General features: G+C 27.1%; 5 protein-coding genes across 5 annotated transcripts; 3 read left to right on the plus strand and 2 right to left on the minus strand.

Annotated features, from left to right (window-relative positions):
* The first annotated feature begins 1,284 nt into the window (after nucleotides 1–1,284).
* Rpt2 (26S proteasome regulatory subunit Rpt2) lies at nucleotides 1,285–3,267 on the plus strand. The gene is made up of 5 exons (XM_017901956.1): nucleotides 1,285–1,349; nucleotides 1,626–2,187; nucleotides 2,266–2,652; nucleotides 2,737–2,972; nucleotides 3,045–3,267. Exons 1-5 carry the CDS (start codon nucleotides 1,347–1,349, stop codon nucleotides 3,177–3,179), a joined length of 1,323 nt encoding a protein of 440 aa, XP_017757445.1. The 5' UTR covers nucleotides 1,285–1,346; the 3' UTR covers nucleotides 3,180–3,267.
* An 18-nt stretch (nucleotides 3,268–3,285) lies between these two features.
* On the minus strand, nucleotides 3,286–4,133 carry LOC108548893 (uncharacterized). Its single transcript, XM_017902025.1, has 3 exons — nucleotides 4,116–4,133; nucleotides 3,766–3,859; nucleotides 3,286–3,669 (listed from the first exon to the last, which is right to left on the minus strand). Coding segments are annotated over exons 1-3 (480 nt in total). The 5' UTR covers nucleotides 4,118–4,133.
* On the plus strand, nucleotides 3,946–5,242 carry Polr3F (RNA polymerase III subunit F). Its single transcript, XM_017902024.1, has 4 exons — nucleotides 3,946–4,066; nucleotides 4,244–4,862; nucleotides 4,934–5,095; nucleotides 5,168–5,242. Exons 1-4 carry the CDS (start codon nucleotides 3,987–3,989, stop codon nucleotides 5,240–5,242), a joined length of 936 nt encoding a protein of 311 aa, XP_017757513.1. The 5' UTR covers nucleotides 3,946–3,986.
* A 586-nt stretch (nucleotides 5,243–5,828) lies between these two features.
* On the plus strand, nucleotides 5,829–12,872 carry Acf (ATP-dependent chromatin assembly factor large subunit). The gene is made up of 14 exons (XM_017901942.1): nucleotides 5,829–6,248; nucleotides 6,670–6,808; nucleotides 6,882–7,096; nucleotides 7,168–7,378; nucleotides 7,453–7,682; nucleotides 8,016–8,689; nucleotides 8,749–9,204; nucleotides 9,264–9,754; nucleotides 9,834–10,610; nucleotides 10,679–10,893; nucleotides 10,976–11,160; nucleotides 11,334–11,447; nucleotides 11,799–12,150; nucleotides 12,692–12,872. The coding sequence occupies exons 1-14, from the start codon at nucleotides 6,136–6,138 to the stop codon at nucleotides 12,870–12,872; spliced, it is 4,353 nt and encodes a 1,450-aa protein (XP_017757431.1). The 5' UTR covers nucleotides 5,829–6,135.
* Nucleotides 12,873–13,929: 1,057 nt separating this feature from the next.
* Nucleotides 13,930–15,111, minus strand: roh (reduction of Rh1). Its single transcript, XM_017901992.1, has 3 exons — nucleotides 15,034–15,111; nucleotides 14,345–14,506; nucleotides 13,930–14,246 (listed from the first exon to the last, which is right to left on the minus strand). The coding sequence occupies exons 2-3, from the start codon at nucleotides 14,502–14,504 to the stop codon at nucleotides 14,173–14,175; spliced, it is 234 nt and encodes a 77-aa protein (XP_017757481.1). The 5' UTR covers nucleotides 14,505–14,506; nucleotides 15,034–15,111; the 3' UTR covers nucleotides 13,930–14,172.
* Between the last annotated feature and the right edge of the window lie 326 nt (nucleotides 15,112–15,437).

The raw sequence follows: 15,437 nt of genomic DNA on the forward strand, positions 1-15,437 counted from the left end.
TGATTCAAACTTAAAATCCACTATATAATAATTGAAAAGAAGAAAGTAAAATGCTACATGATTTGAAATCTTTTACAATAAAGTATACATGTATACGATGTAAATGATTTCTATTTTATAATTGATTTGATATTATTATGATTTAAAAATTGAACTGTATTCTTCTCAAACTTTCTATGTCATTAATCAACACCTTTCTATTATTCAATACGTGGTGTAAAAATTGTATACAGATCATTACGTTTTTAAAACCGTCACATGTATTTGTAATAATCATTTTACTATTTTTAATTGTATTTATCTTTATTCTGATGGCTTTAAACGAGACGTCATAAAGAAGCGATAATTGAAAAACTAGAAGCAGATACTTTATTGCAGAAATAAATGTATCTAAATATTGAAATAAAATTTCACGAATCTATATGTCAACATTGTTAAATTATATTCACAAAGCTATATATTATATGAAGTTATTTATTAAACAAATTAATCATTCCTATATTTTTAGAATACATAAGATTAAATAAAGTTTTACATTTTTCTTTTTTGCAAAGATGTAACTTTGCAATTACCGGTAACTATTGTCGAATACGATCGTGTAAATTACTATTCTCAAATAAAAAATAATACTAAAGTATTTATTTAAAAACTATTTAATGTTACTGTTATACTGTTATATTTTGTTATACAAATATTTTTATTGCTAATTTTCATTTTATACGGGATGAATCAGCTATAATTGGAAATTGAAATATTTTAAAAATTATTAATTGTGTTGAAAAAAATCTTACGACAGAAGTTGAGTAAGGGAGACAGAAGGATATAATTTAATACAATTAGAACGCATAAAACATAATAAAACAAATTAAGTTTATTGTTTTAAATGAAATCATATATTTTTTAATGGATCAATCGATTTAACTTATTCACTAAAAAATTCATTAAAAAAAAGAAAAAATATTGAGCAATTTATAATAAAAATTTTAAATGATATTTAATTATTTTAGAAAATATTCTAATTAAAATATTGCAAAACGATATTTGTATAATTAATTGTTGTTATGTCTTTTTTTTAAATTTCTTGAGACCTTTCTTTATAAAAGATAGTGGTTTTCTTTTTTCAATATATTAACAATTTCAAAAATATTTTAGCTTTCAATTTTCGGTGATTCATCCTATATTTTTATATATTTTATGTTTGCTAACAACTTTTAAATTAGCATTTTTCAAAAGGTATCGAATTATTTCGATATATTACAAAGAAAATATCGAAATCGTAATCGATTCTGTTCATATATAGAGAATGACTTCGCCGTTTCTATTCGTGACCAAACAGTAAATGTGAAATGGTAACTTTTTAAAACTCTCAATTATGTATAAATTGAAAAATCTATACCGTTTCAAATAATTTGTAGTAAAATATTTAATATTATTGACAATTAATTAATAATTGCTAAATTAACAATTTTTTTTTTAAATATGCTTTTGTTATTTGACATTTTAGGTTATCCTAATTATAAATTGTTTCTTTATTGTATATTATATTCGAAATGAAATAATTGTTTAAAAATTTTATAATAAATAAAAGTTGAAATTATTTTGGATCATACTATTTATTATAACAGGGGCAAAACCAATCTGGTACTGGAGGTACAGCGGGTGATAAGAAGGATGATAAAGATAAGAAAAAGAAATATGAACCACCTATTCCAACAAGAGTGGGTAAAAAGAAACGACGTACAAAAGGACCAGATGCTGCTTTGAAGCTTCCTCAAGTTACACCACATACACGTTGCAGATTGAAGCTTTTAAAATTAGAACGTATAAAAGATTACTTGTTAATGGAAGAAGAGTTTATTAGAAATCAAGAAAGACTAAAGCCACAAGAAGAAAAAAATGAGGAAGAAAGATCTAAAGTTGATGATTTACGTGGAACTCCAATGTCTGTTGGAACATTAGAGGAAATAATTGATGATAATCATGCAATAGTTTCTACATCTGTTGGTTCTGAACATTATGTATCAATTTTATCATTTGTGGACAAAGATCAATTAGAACCTGGATGTTCGGTTTTATTAAATCATAAAGTTCATGCTGTTGTTGGAGTTTTGGGTGATGATACAGATCCCATGGTTACAGTAATGAAATTAGAAAAAGCTCCACAAGAAACTTATGCAGATATTGGAGGTATACATTTGATAAAAATTTGAATGAATATTTAAAACATGTATTAAATTACACATTCACAAACATTTTATTATTTAGGACTTGATACGCAAATTCAAGAAATTAAAGAATCTGTAGAATTACCTTTAACGCATCCAGAATATTATGAAGAAATGGGTATTAAACCTCCAAAAGGAGTCATACTTTATGGTCCTCCAGGAACTGGGAAAACATTATTGGCAAAAGCTGTTGCCAATCAAACATCGGCAACATTTTTAAGAGTTGTTGGTTCTGAACTTATACAAAAATATTTAGGGGATGGCCCTAAACTTGTCAGAGAATTATTTCGGGTTGCAGAAGAACATGCTCCTTCTATTGTGTTTATAGATGAAATAGATGCTGTAGGCACGAAACGATACGATAGCAATAGCGGTGGCGAACGTGAAATTCAAAGAACTATGTTAGAACTTCTTAACCAACTTGATGGTATGAAAAGTATATTTTAAATTGAATTATGACTTTTATAATTATATTTTACATTCATATAACGAAATATTTTTATTTGCTTAGGTTTTGATAGTCGGGGTGATGTTAAAGTTGTAATGGCTACAAACAGAATTGAAACTTTAGATCCAGCATTAATCAGACCAGGTCGTATTGATAGAAAAATAGAATTTCCATTACCTGATGAAAAAACAAAAAGAAGAATATTCAGCATTCATACTAGTAGAATGACATTAGCACCTGATGTAAATTTAGCAGAATTAATTATGGCTAAAGATGATCTTTCAGGTGCAGATATAAAGGTAAGACATTACTCAGATATACCTTAATCCAGAAACATTTTTGTAATATTGATCAATATTTTTATCTTATAGGCTATATGTACCGAAGCAGGTTTAATGGCATTACGTGAACGTCGTATGAAAGTTACTAGCGACGATTTCAAAAAATCTAAAGAAAGTGTTTTATATCGGAAAAAGGAAGGATCTCCTGAAGGATTATATTTATAAAAATACAGCAATTATCATTCTTTATTTACAATTCAAAAATATACATGGTAATAAAAAATATACATGATAATAAAAAACATAAAAAAAATTTTATTTGATTGATAAATTAATTATCTTCTTGTTTTGAAAAGTTTTGTATTTTTAATATATCTGATTCGCTAATATTTAATTGTTTTACATATGGTTGAAAATACTGATACAATGTTTGAAGAACTCTTCCTGAGTATAATCTTTGTTCATTAATGATCTTAGAAAAAATTTTCTGTGCATTGTTTGTATCTGTTATACATAAATGGCATGCACCTCTTTTAGTTTTATCAAGATTTTCAGTTATATTTTGCGGATGGCTGACATCTTGTGGTATAGTGTTTAATAAACTTTTAAATTTTCCTAAAATAAAAGCTGTTTGGAAGCCTTCCCTATATCCAATGTTAAAACCTTCTTGAAAAACAGAATTTGATCCATCTTCTACTCCTTCTCGATAACCAATCTTAGAAAAATTATAATGTATTTAAAAGTATAGTATATTATCAAAATATTAGAATAATTTTTTAATAACTTTATAATAATGATTTATAAATGGTACCTTCTTAGCAGCATCGGTAATTCGATTCCATTCTTGAGTAGCAATATTCAACGAATCATTGATATCTAATTCATCTGAAGTGCTGTCCATATTCCTAAATTAATTATTAAATTAATATAATAAATTTTACTATATGGATAAATAATGAAAACATAAAGACATAACCTAACGAATATTGAAAATAATCAAGTGAATCGAATATTTAACATTACGAAAATTCGATGGAGGCTGAAGCTAGTACTTCAAAAGAACAAAATGCAGATAATACAGATATAAACTCATATGAATTAATCGAACAAAAGTAATTTTCTATTAAGTTTTAGCAAAAACTAATGATATATATTACGTACATAGTTAATAGGTTATAATTATTTTTTATACACGATATAAATTATATTATATAATAAAAATTTAATATTTTATTATTACATAAATAAAACGTGAAAAAAATACTTAAATGTGGTATTTCAAATTTTAGAATTATTGCACTGGCGCAAGCAAGACCGAAAGGAATATCCGATAAAGACTTAACTACCGAAATGCCAGATTTACAACCTGCTCAGAGAGCTCAAATTATAAATAAACTTTTATCACAAGGCCATTTTGATTTATTTAAACAAAGTGGTTCTTTGTTATATCGTTTGAAAGATCCTTCTAAAGCAAAAATTGCTAAAGGTGCAGATAACGAAGAAAAAATTGTATATACCATCATTGAAGAAGCAGGAAATAAAGGAATTTGGATTCGTGATATAAGATTTAAATCCAATTTAATGCCAACTCAATTAAATAAAATCTTAAAAAGTTTAGAAACTAAGAAATTTATTAAAGCTGTTAAGTCTGTTGCAGCAAGTAAGAGAAAAGTATACATGTTATATAATTTAGAACCAGATACATCTGTAACTGGTGGTGCTTGGTACCAAGATCAAGACTTTGAAGCAGAATTTGTTGATGTCCTTAATCAGCAATGTTATAGATTTCTGGAGAAAAAAAAGGAGCAAATGAATTCTTGTAGAGGTGGACCAATAATGGCCAGAAATGTTACATTTGCTTCATCTAAGGAAGTATGGAAATTTATCTCTGATCTTGGAATAAGCAAGGTTTGAATGATCATTATCATTTTCTTCTTATTATGTATGTAAACATTAAAAGAAGATATGAATATTCATAGGTAAAATTATCAGTTGAAGACTTGGAGATGATATTGAATACTTTAGTTTATGATGGGAAAGTAGAACGTACTCTTTCAGGTGATGGAAACACTTTATACAGAGCAGTAGTTCCTTTACTAAATCCACCAGGGTTAATTAAATCTACATGTGGTGTTTGTCCTGTAAGCTACTTTATTTTATTCTTCTGTATATCTTTCACAAATTAATAATAATATGAAAATATTTAAATACAGGTGAGAAAAAATTGTTGTGACGTTGGTGATGTTACACCTACAAAATGTCAATATATTACAGAATGGTTGGAATAATTTCATAATAAAAATATAAACTTTTAATAATTATTTACTTGTACATACTTTTATATATATAAGTTATATGTAAATTATTCTGAGTTGTATATCTATATGAGTTATATATTTATATAAGTTATACTGAAAATAAAAATTGTATAAAAGACATCTGTAAATATTTAACTATAAAATATAAAACTTACTATAAAACTATAAAATATAAAATCTATTATTATATATAATACTATAAAAATTAAAATAATTTTTTGTATTTTTTTAACTCAGTAAATTGTGAACAATTCCCGCCAAATTTAATAAATTTACATATTTAGACCGGATACCATTTACCAACTTTAAAAAAATAGTATATTACATTTATTATTTGTATTCCCCGTAATTATAATATTTGAAAAATATTACAATAAGTTGTAGCAATACTGAGAAGTTTTACATTTATTGAACTTAAAATTCCAGATTTATTAATGCAATTAACGTTATTATATGTTTATTTTTAATTCCCGCGTTTTAAATAATAATTTTATGTTGGTAACGTTATTCTTTTTATTGGTTTCCGGCTTTAAGGTACCAGATGTGAATGCGCGCTTCCACGAGCACCGTTAAATCGTGCTTTGTCATGAGACCCGAAATGTTTCGTAAAACGGTAGCAGAACTTTATGTTCAACGTGCATGAATAAACAAAATTTCAAAGCAAGTAAATCACAACAATTTTAGCCGAAATTTAATAGCGCTTGGAACTCAGAGCGTCTTTGTATAAGTTAACGTGCGTTGCATGTGCCTGGCGGTGTTCCGGGAAAAGTATTGCACTATCTTCGACGCAGAATTGATTTATAACGTGTTAAAAACGTGAACGAAAACTGCATTGGTACATTGATATATTTACAAGTGTTAACATGCCGCTTCTTCGTAAACAGCCGTTCCAACGTCTTCACGTCTCTTCAGATTTTAAAGACGATGATGAAGTTTTCCACTGTGAGGTTACCAACGAAATTTTCAAGGACTACAAGTAAGACCATGACAGCTAAAGCTACTTCGAAATACATTTTGCAGTTTTGTTAAGCAATTTCTTAGTTATAAATATTTTGTATTCTTTCAACTTTAGCTTATTTATTTATTTCTATTTTTGTAAATATACTTATAGATGTATTAGTTAACACTTTGTTTTTATATATCTTTTTGCTTTGTATCGAATAGATAAGGTTGAAAAATACGTTGTAGAAAACGTCAAGATTATTTATATCTTTCGTTTTTAGTTAAGTGTTACATGACCATTTATTATGTATTATATATTTAAATTCTTAGTTATTAAACATTTATTTTTATTTGTACAACAATACATAAATTTGTTGTCTAATTTTAGCAGAATATTATTATATTTATTAATATTAAGAATATTGCATTTAAAATGTTATGTCTCATCATTACAGTGAATTCTGTGAAAGAATTATTTTATGCAATTCACTTATATGGTCATGTAGTATAACTGGTAGAACCAACATGACCTATGAGGAGGCTTTACAATGTGAAGAAAATGCAAAAAAGAGTCTTAAAGAATTTCCTATGGAGGTAACGTTTAATTGTAAATTTGATGTTTTGTATTATAATTTTAGATTTATTGATTACTTATTTTAAATTATAGTTACGCATACCTATATTGTATCTTGCCAGTAAGACAAACAGATCATCCTTTAATGAAATGATAGAGGATGTATATCAATTTGCAAGGGATCGTTATTTTGTTGGTGAGATGGTAGAAGCAAGTTTTACAGAAGATTCTTGGTGTGATTGTCATGTTCTTCAAGTTATAGCACCTTCAGAACAACAAATTAAATTATATACTAAAGAAAACAACAGGTATACATTTATTTATATCATACAAGTGTTAAAATATACTAATGTTACTATAATCTGATTTTATTTCATAGGAGTCCACAAGAGCAACAATATCATCCACCTGCAAAGTTATTTCGTTATGAAGTAGAACAGCTAGACTCTGGTGACTCTGATGTTAGTCAACTTATGATAGTAGAAGCAACGCAAGTAAGAAGAAGAAAGCAACACTATAGTAAAGAGCGTAATAAAATTTTTTTACGTCAGCTATGTGAACAAAATGAAAATGGAATATGGATTGTTAAAGTTCGTATAATAATAGAAATAATTTAAAAAATTTATGAGGTACATTAATGATAAAATATTTTATACATTTTTAGGACAATGTTTTACAGAAATATGGAATTAATAAAGTACGTTTTGACACTATATTTGCTGGTCCTCCTCCAGATTTTACATCACGCATTAGGAAATCTGTTAAACATAAACAAGAATCAATAGATAAATTTCTTACTACAGATGTATCAAAACAAAAGACGATAGAAAAACCTGACCCTTTTAAGAAAGTGAATCAAGGAGGAGTGGATATAAAAAAATTTAGGAAACCAAGGTGGATAATGTATATTAAATTAATACATTGACAGCCAATAGAACAAAATTATACTTCGTACAGATTGATATTATTCAACTGATAGAAAAGTAAAATTATGTTTAAGATTTTTAGGATGAATTTAGCTTTGGGTTCAACTATTAAGATAAAATTTCTAATAAAACATAAGAAAGTTAGTAAGCTATTGATTTTATAATCTATTTAATTTCATTTGGCACTTTAGAAAATATTTAAAAATTAAATGATAAATTACAGTGCAACGTGGGCCGTCAATGTGTTAAGAATAATTCGTAATTTCTACTTACATATTAAAACTATAAAATTTATAAATAGGATGAATGGAAAATTTAAAGAAGATCTTAAAGCAAAGGCACTTGAAGAAAAAGCAAAACGCAAAGAAGAAAGAGTCTTAAAAAGTGAACGTAAGAAGGAAGAAAAGCAAAAATTAGCAGCTTTAGCTGCATATGTAAGACAATGGAATAAGCCAAGGGAGGATCTTGAATGTGAAGATCTTTCGCCAATTCCACAAGCTACCCCAGTTAAAAGTAGCATACCTAATGAAAAGTTTGGCGATAGCGTCATGATTCTAGAATTTTTAGAATTTTTTAATGAAGAACTAGAAGTCAGTGCATATTTTCCAAATGGTTTTACTTTAGATTTATTAGAGAAAGTATTACTGGTAAAAGAAACATCTGGACCTTGGAGTGATCTTTTACAATTGCTATTAGTAAATATCTTTAAATATCAAGCAGATGAAGAAGATGAAATTCATGCTCAAGCATCTGATATAACAAATGATATAGGCATGAATGAAGGAGCGTCGTCAGTGGCAAAAACCATAAAACTTTCTCCTATAGTTTCTAGCTGGAGTCAGATACATCAAGGCTGTAAATTATCTGAACTAACATTAGATCATGTAACTTTAAGCGAAGTTTTAAGGCAACATTTATTATGTTCTGGAGGAAGAATTGGTGATGTTGCTACTAAATGGAGATATTCTCAAAGAGGTATACATACATACAATTTTATTAAATCAAAACATTAACATTAATCCTAATCTTTGTAGGTGGTTATACAAATCAAGACGATCCTGCACTGTTGATGAGAATAAATGAAGCATATATTTTAAGGTTGTTAGGTCATCGTAGTGTCCATGAATTTGATTTAGATGAGAAATTAAAAGTAGTTACATGTTTGATAAATCAGTTACTAACTTTCGCTTCGATACGAGATGTAATAGAAGAAAGACGTGAAAAACTTCATCAAGCAAAGAAAGAACTGAAGTCTTTCTTAATAGCTGAACAAAAGAAAGAAAAAGAAGAAAAAGAAAAAATGAGAGAACGAGAAAAAGATAATGAAAATAAAATACCAAAGAAAGTCACACGTGAAGAGGGAAAAAAGAAAGAAGAATATGAGAATAGATTAAAAGAACTTCAACAAGCATCCAAGAATAATAAAATGCTGGTTTATTTAGGCTCTGATAGAGCACATCGTAGATACTGGAGATTTTTATCAATACCAGGTAGTTTTTATATTGAAGCTTAATAAAATATATATTTATAAATTTTGCTTTTTTTGTAGGAATATTTGTAGAAAATGACGAATGGTGGACTGGAAATTGCCTTCCTGATGGTACACCTTATCAACCAGAATTGAAAGATGGAGACTCCACATATGCATATTTGAAAAATAAATTTGAAGATGAATTTAGTGATAAAGAAAATAGTTTTAAAAAAGCAAAAAAATCTACTAAAAAAGTTTCATTTTCTGATAAAAATGGCCTTAAATCACAGAGAAAAGATGTGTCTCGAAAAGAATTTAAGCAAGAACTATTTGATATTAGAAAAAATTTAATGGCTTGCACTGGAGACAAAGAATGTCCAGTGCATTGGAAGAGGTCAGAATTGAAATGGAGTTTCTTTGGAAAGCAGGAAGATATAGAAGCTTTAGTAAATGGTTTAAGTAAGCGAGGGATCAGAGAAGGTGAACTTAGAAATAATATTATACAAGAAATGACAAGTATAATATCTGTGATTGAAGAATGTCCTAGACATAAACTTAATTCTGAAATCGTAAGAATTTTATAGTATCCTTTAAATTTTTTAATATTATCATAATTCAGCAAGTTTTTTAGTTAAATTTTTAATATAGTTTTCAGAACCTATTAAAGGGCAGCCTAATAAAATTTCAAAAAAGAATAGATACGATAATTCCAATTTAAACTACCCTTTAGAAATGGCAGTTGATGATGTTTTAGAATTGACTCTAAGAGATTATATACTAGATTTCGAAGATAAAGTAAAAGGAGGTGGTTTGGGAAGTTTAAAAGTGAATGATCGGGAAATATGGAGACATGCAATAAATAACAGAAAGTATGATAAGCAATGCGATAAATTGTTGTATGGTACTAATGAGATTGAAGCAGATGTTGTTCCAAATGCATCTTTGGATAGAATAAAAGATGAAGCTAAGCATAGTAGACCAGGAACTCCAGATTCAGAAATTGGAAGCATTAATATAAAAGCTTACAAAGATTCAGGAAAATATTTAGGTCCACCAAATGAAACTGAGATACTCCCAGATTTTAAACAACAGCTAGCCATTAAACAAATGGCTTGTGCTATTTTGCAATTATCTCAAGCTATTGAGCAAAAATATTTACAGAAACCGTTAGGTCCAAGTGAGAAAGATAAGAAATGGTCTGGCGAAGAAATCAGAGAAAAATGGGAACAATCGCTTATTGCATCTACGAATTGGTCTCAATTATTTGTACATTTAAGTACTCTGGAGAATAGTGTAGCATGGAGTAGAAGTGCATTAAATGCACAATGTCGAATATGTAGACGACGTCGAGACGGTGATAAAATGCTACTATGTGATGGATGCAACAAAGGCCATCATTTATATTGTTTACAACCAAAATTAAACGTAAATTTTTTAAATATTTTTTAGTTTTTGATATGTTGCAATGCTTAATATTAAATATTTATTTACAGAGTGTGCCAGATGGTGATTGGTATTGTAAAGTATGTAAACCACCAACGAAACCAAAAGAGAAAATTAAAAAAAGAAAGAAATTTGAAGATGAATTAGAAGAGGACGTTATATTAACCAAAGAAACTCGGCACAATCGTGCAAAACGTGTTCTTGAAAGTGAGGAAGAAGAAGATTCAGAGGATGAAGAATTAGAGGAAGACAGTGATGATGATATGTAAGTATCATTTTAGAAAATATTTATTATTTTAGACTATGTATTAAGTAAAATATCATGTAATAATTAACATATATTTCAGTAGTAGTCGACAAATAAATGTGTGCTTTGCATGTAAAAATGGTGGAAAATTGATCGGTTGTGACGCATGTTCAAACTTTTATCATGTAGAATGTATAGAACCTTCTATAACAAGAGCACGCCGAGGAAGATGGATTTGTTCAGATTGCAAGGATAGGAAAGACAGAAAAACAAATATAAAATATGGTAAATATTATAATATATTTTCAAATTTAATGGTAGCTGGAAATGCTATGATAAATTTCGAAAATATTGCGCTATCTTATAATATTTTATTATTATTTCATGTTAACACTGATAAATTTTAATTTAAATACTAATGTAATAAAGCAGTTTCTTAGTTTTAATTGTGTTGTTAGTGAGGGGGCGTGAAAGGGAAAGGGACAAGGAGAGACTGTGCGCTGCAGCAGCACGCTCTCGCATCCATGGCTTTGCCAAGAGCCTCCTCACTACAGAATCTACAGACTGGGACGGTCTGTATTGTAACTCTATTTTACCTTACTTAGTATGAATAAAGAGTTTTTTTTTTAAAATATAGTAATATTTGATATAATAATTAAATGACATATTGCTTTATACATTTGTTCATTATTAATAAATTAGGATAGATTAAACTTTGTGGCATGTGTATGTAAATAATCTTTATGCTTCCATCAAAACCAACTTAAAATTTTATATTAAATCTGTGTTGTTTCTTTAACGATACTTACACTTTTTTAAAATTTATTATGATAATTTTTAATGCTTTGCATTAACTAATTAATTTAAATGTGTTTAATCTTTCAAATCGATATTTTATTGTATATAAATATTTTGATATGTAGATAGTAGCACTTCAGAGGATACAGAACCAAGACAGACCAGAAGAGCAGCTAAGAGAGCTGCTGAAATTGAACAAGAGGAAGATAAGGGAATAATTAAAGGATATATGGGAAGACTGCAGGAATTACTTTCTGATATTAGGCATCATAGAGATTCATGGCCTTTCTTATCACCTGTCACAAAGGACGAAGTTCCAGATTATCATGACATTATTTCCAATCCTATGGATTTTGGTACAATTAAATACAAACTTAACAGTAGTGAATATGAAACATTGGAACATTTTTTCAGTGATTGTCATTTAGTGTTCGAAAATTGTCAAGCTTATAATGAAGAACATAGTTCTGTGTACAAGTGAGTATAACTAGCATAAATATCTTTATGTATAAGTTCGGACGCCAGGGATTGTGAGATTTACTAATAATATTGATTAATGTACTATGTTCATATTGCAAATGTTTAAAATATTTTAGCAATTGTATATGTGCTAATAATAGTAATATTTCCATAGTATTCTATTTATGTTATTAAGTAACATTTGTATTTAACTTTAAAATAGAAATAGTATTGGACAGCATGTATTTGTAATTAACACATATTTAAATTGACAAAATATTAACTGTTTAAGTTTAGTTTTTATTTAAAAAAAAAAAAAAAAAAAGGAAGGTAATGTTTCAAGCACAATTTTGTGAATAAATTAGTAAATTCTATTCATTGTTATAAAATAAAATTTTGCAGTAACTTAAACAAACTCATGGTCTGAAATTCGTAAAAACTGAAAGAAATTATTGCAATAAAAACCAGAACAATAATCATTTAAGATCAAAATCTTTGGCTTCCGAACATTTAAATTAATACAAATTTGGGGAGTTTGGCTATGTCTTTTTAAAAATAGTTATGTATACAGAGCAGGTATGAGATTATTGAAATACTATGAAAAACGGTGCAAAGAACTGGGTTTAACGCATGGCGAAGAATTATTACGGCCTCCAGATTCAAAGAAACCAAAACTTGAAGAAAACGGTCTTGGAACTAGTGAAGATGAAGATGCAGAAGACATTAAAAAATCGAGATAGAGATAAAGTACTTTCTTTAACCCGTTATATTTATTAAATATCAATTTTTACTCCTGATACGTAAATTAAATGTACCTTGAAACTAAATTTGTACACTGATGTTGAACTGTGTGCAAATCCATAATTCAACAATAGAAGTTCTGTAAAGTATATATTACTAAAAAAAAAAAAAGACTTTGTTTACTAAGAATTAGAAAATGCTGCATAGAATTTATGAAATTCATCTATTGAAACAGGTGATAAAATGCAAGCTTAAATAAGTTTAAAACATTTTCTTCTACGTTAATTGTCAAATATTCCGATTAACTCTTTTTCTTAAGCTTGCTAAAATAAAAAGTATACACAGTATTATTTGTAGAATTTTACGCATGGTACAATTGCTCTCGCATACCGTTTTGTAGAAATTACCGTTTAATGTAGAACATTTTATAAAGAAGCGAACAGCACGTAAGCAATGAATTTCATTCATATGCTTGAGCCAGTACAAGAATAGTCTTTTGAGTTAGTATTATTATAAACAAATTTTTTGTTATCAAGGAAGTTTTTACGTTATATTAATAATTATTTATTATTTTAACATTACTCATTCAATTACATCTCACATGTCCTTATATTTCAGTAAAAAAATTTGGAGAATACCCAAATATATTCCAAACTTTGAAAGTTTTGACTTATGCAAAATTCAAGCAAAATCTTATATAATATTTACTTTTTACAGTATGTCCATATACCGTGCGAAGTACGATCACGCGTAACATGACTGATGATTTAAGGGATACTAATAGAAACCAAGAATGTTTTTATTATGAATGCAAAAGTATTCATACAAAAGTAATTATGCATTAATACAAATACAGTTACTATGTCTTATATTTATATAAAGTAGATTTTACTGGGGTTCAAATAAGCACAAAACTATTGGAATTTAAGGATTTTATTATTTAATCATTTTTGTTTTAGGTTTTCTCAAATTATTAACATATTAATGGTACTTACGTTTTTTTTATTTTTTTGCAAGCATCAGCCTATTTTAAGAAAATTATAAATTTTAGGCTGGCCCTACACAAAATCTACGGTACAAATTATTATTAATCTTTATATTGTACAGCAGTAGAAGCAGTTGTTTGTAATCATGTATGTTTTATACAATTAATTTGGTAATAAACTTTTAAAATAGATTTATAATTGAAATTTGTTCATAATATACTAAACAAAAAATTCACAAAGTATACCAGTTTTTTTTTATATCCAAGTAATTTAAATATCCATCATATTATACTACAATATTTCCAAATACAATTCAATGACGCATTTCTCCAGAGAATTGTTTTTTATGTATTTCCTCCCATTTTTTTACATTGTCTGGGTGATAACCTGATACACAATAATGAAAAAAAAAGAAGTATTAGGTACAGTATACATATATAAACACTACAATAATTTTAAATAACTTGCTAAAATATTATACATACTTAATTTTTGTATATAATAAAATACAGGTGTACACAGAACTGTACTAAGTGCCCAATATCTCAAAACCCAACCACGCTTAGATGTCCAATAATAATGGAATGGAAAACGAGCAAGTTTTGCAGCAAATGTATATGGGAATTTCATATGTCTATCAGACATGACTAAAAATAATTTAACATTAGTTTTATTGTTTATAGCATTCATTTTTTAATATTAAAGAATTTGGTAACTTTTTATAAAGGAATATATGAAATTCTTGGCTTATAAAGTGATAATCACTCCACTTTGTGTTTGATGATATGTATCAAATGGTAAAAAAGGAGTAAATATTTATTAGTCTTAAAAAACCTTAAAAATGTGTTACATATTATACTTTAAACTTGGTTAACAAAAATTAACCCAAAAAAGTTAAAAATACAACATACAGAATAAATATGTACGAAACTATATATTTGTATAATCTATTGTTTTACGTAAATTATAGACCTAATTTTACTATACAGTGCACAAAAATTACGTTATATATTTTTACTATATGAAAAATAACTTTATTTCTTTTCCACGTTAATATGTTGAAACTTATTAAAAAGTAGTATTCACTTTTGTATAACTTTCATTAAATTTTTTCAGTTGAGATTAAATAATTCATTATTTAATATATAAAAATGAAATATAAAATACCACCTACCTTTAAATGTATGTAACAACAGGCTTAACAAATTGCCAATATAGATCTATTAGAATTTTCGCCAGCCATAGAATAATGTTATATAATCAACAGTATACGATTGAAATATATCGAAAAATATCGAATTGTCGTTATCTACAGATGAAGTCCAAACTTCAAAATTCTATTGGTTAAAACGAACAATGAATAGATTTAAAAAAAATCCTTAAAAACCGTTAAAGTATTAAAAATTACTGTTACTTTAATTTTCATGTAATACTTTATCAAAGTTTTAAAAAATGATATTTTAATGATAAAAAATAATAACATAAAATACGAAATAAAAGTTATTTATAAAATGTAAATATCTTATCTTTAACTAATAAATTATTTAATATTAGTGATTACATATATAATCATAATTA

Source organism: Eufriesea mexicana, unplaced genomic scaffold (assembly GCF_001483705.2).
Source record: "Eufriesea mexicana isolate 0111107269 unplaced genomic scaffold, ASM148370v2 scaffold1653, whole genome shotgun sequence".
Classification (NCBI taxonomy): Eukaryota; Metazoa; Arthropoda; class Insecta; order Hymenoptera; family Apidae; genus Eufriesea; species Eufriesea mexicana.

Bases quoted from the DNA above. Each gene is read 5' to 3' on its own strand.
- LOC108548893 (XM_017902025.1), bottom strand. The intron at 3,670-3,765 runs GTACCATTTATA...AATTTTTCTAAG, and splicing joins TTACCGATGCTGCTAAGAAG to ATTGGTTATCGAGAAGGAGT.
- roh (XM_017901992.1), bottom strand. From the start codon at position 14,504: ATGTCTGATAGACATATGAAATTCCCATATACATTTGCTGCAAAACTT. The intron at 14,247-14,344 runs GTATGTATAATA...ATTGTGTATCAG, and splicing joins TTATTATATACAAAAATTAA to GTTATCACCCAGACAATGTA.
- Rpt2 (XM_017901956.1), top strand. The intron at 2,653-2,736 runs GTATGAAAAGTA...TTATTTGCTTAG, and splicing joins ACTTCTTAACCAACTTGATG to GTTTTGATAGTCGGGGTGAT. The intron at 2,973-3,044 runs GTAAGACATTAC...TTTATCTTATAG, and splicing joins TTTCAGGTGCAGATATAAAG to GCTATATGTACCGAAGCAGG.
- Polr3F (XM_017902024.1), top strand. From the start codon at position 3,987: ATGGAGGCTGAAGCTAGTACTTCAAAAGAACAAAATGCAGATAATACA. The intron at 4,863-4,933 runs GTTTGAATGATC...GAATATTCATAG, and splicing joins CTGATCTTGGAATAAGCAAG to GTAAAATTATCAGTTGAAGA. The intron at 5,096-5,167 runs GTAAGCTACTTT...ATTTAAATACAG, and splicing joins CTACATGTGGTGTTTGTCCT to GTGAGAAAAAATTGTTGTGA.
- Acf (XM_017901942.1), top strand. From the start codon at position 6,136: ATGCCGCTTCTTCGTAAACAGCCGTTCCAACGTCTTCACGTCTCTTCA. The intron at 9,205-9,263 runs GTAGTTTTTATA...CTTTTTTTGTAG, and splicing joins GAGATTTTTATCAATACCAG to GAATATTTGTAGAAAATGAC. The intron at 9,755-9,833 runs GTAAGAATTTTA...TTTTTAATATAG, and splicing joins ATAAACTTAATTCTGAAATC to TTTTCAGAACCTATTAAAGG.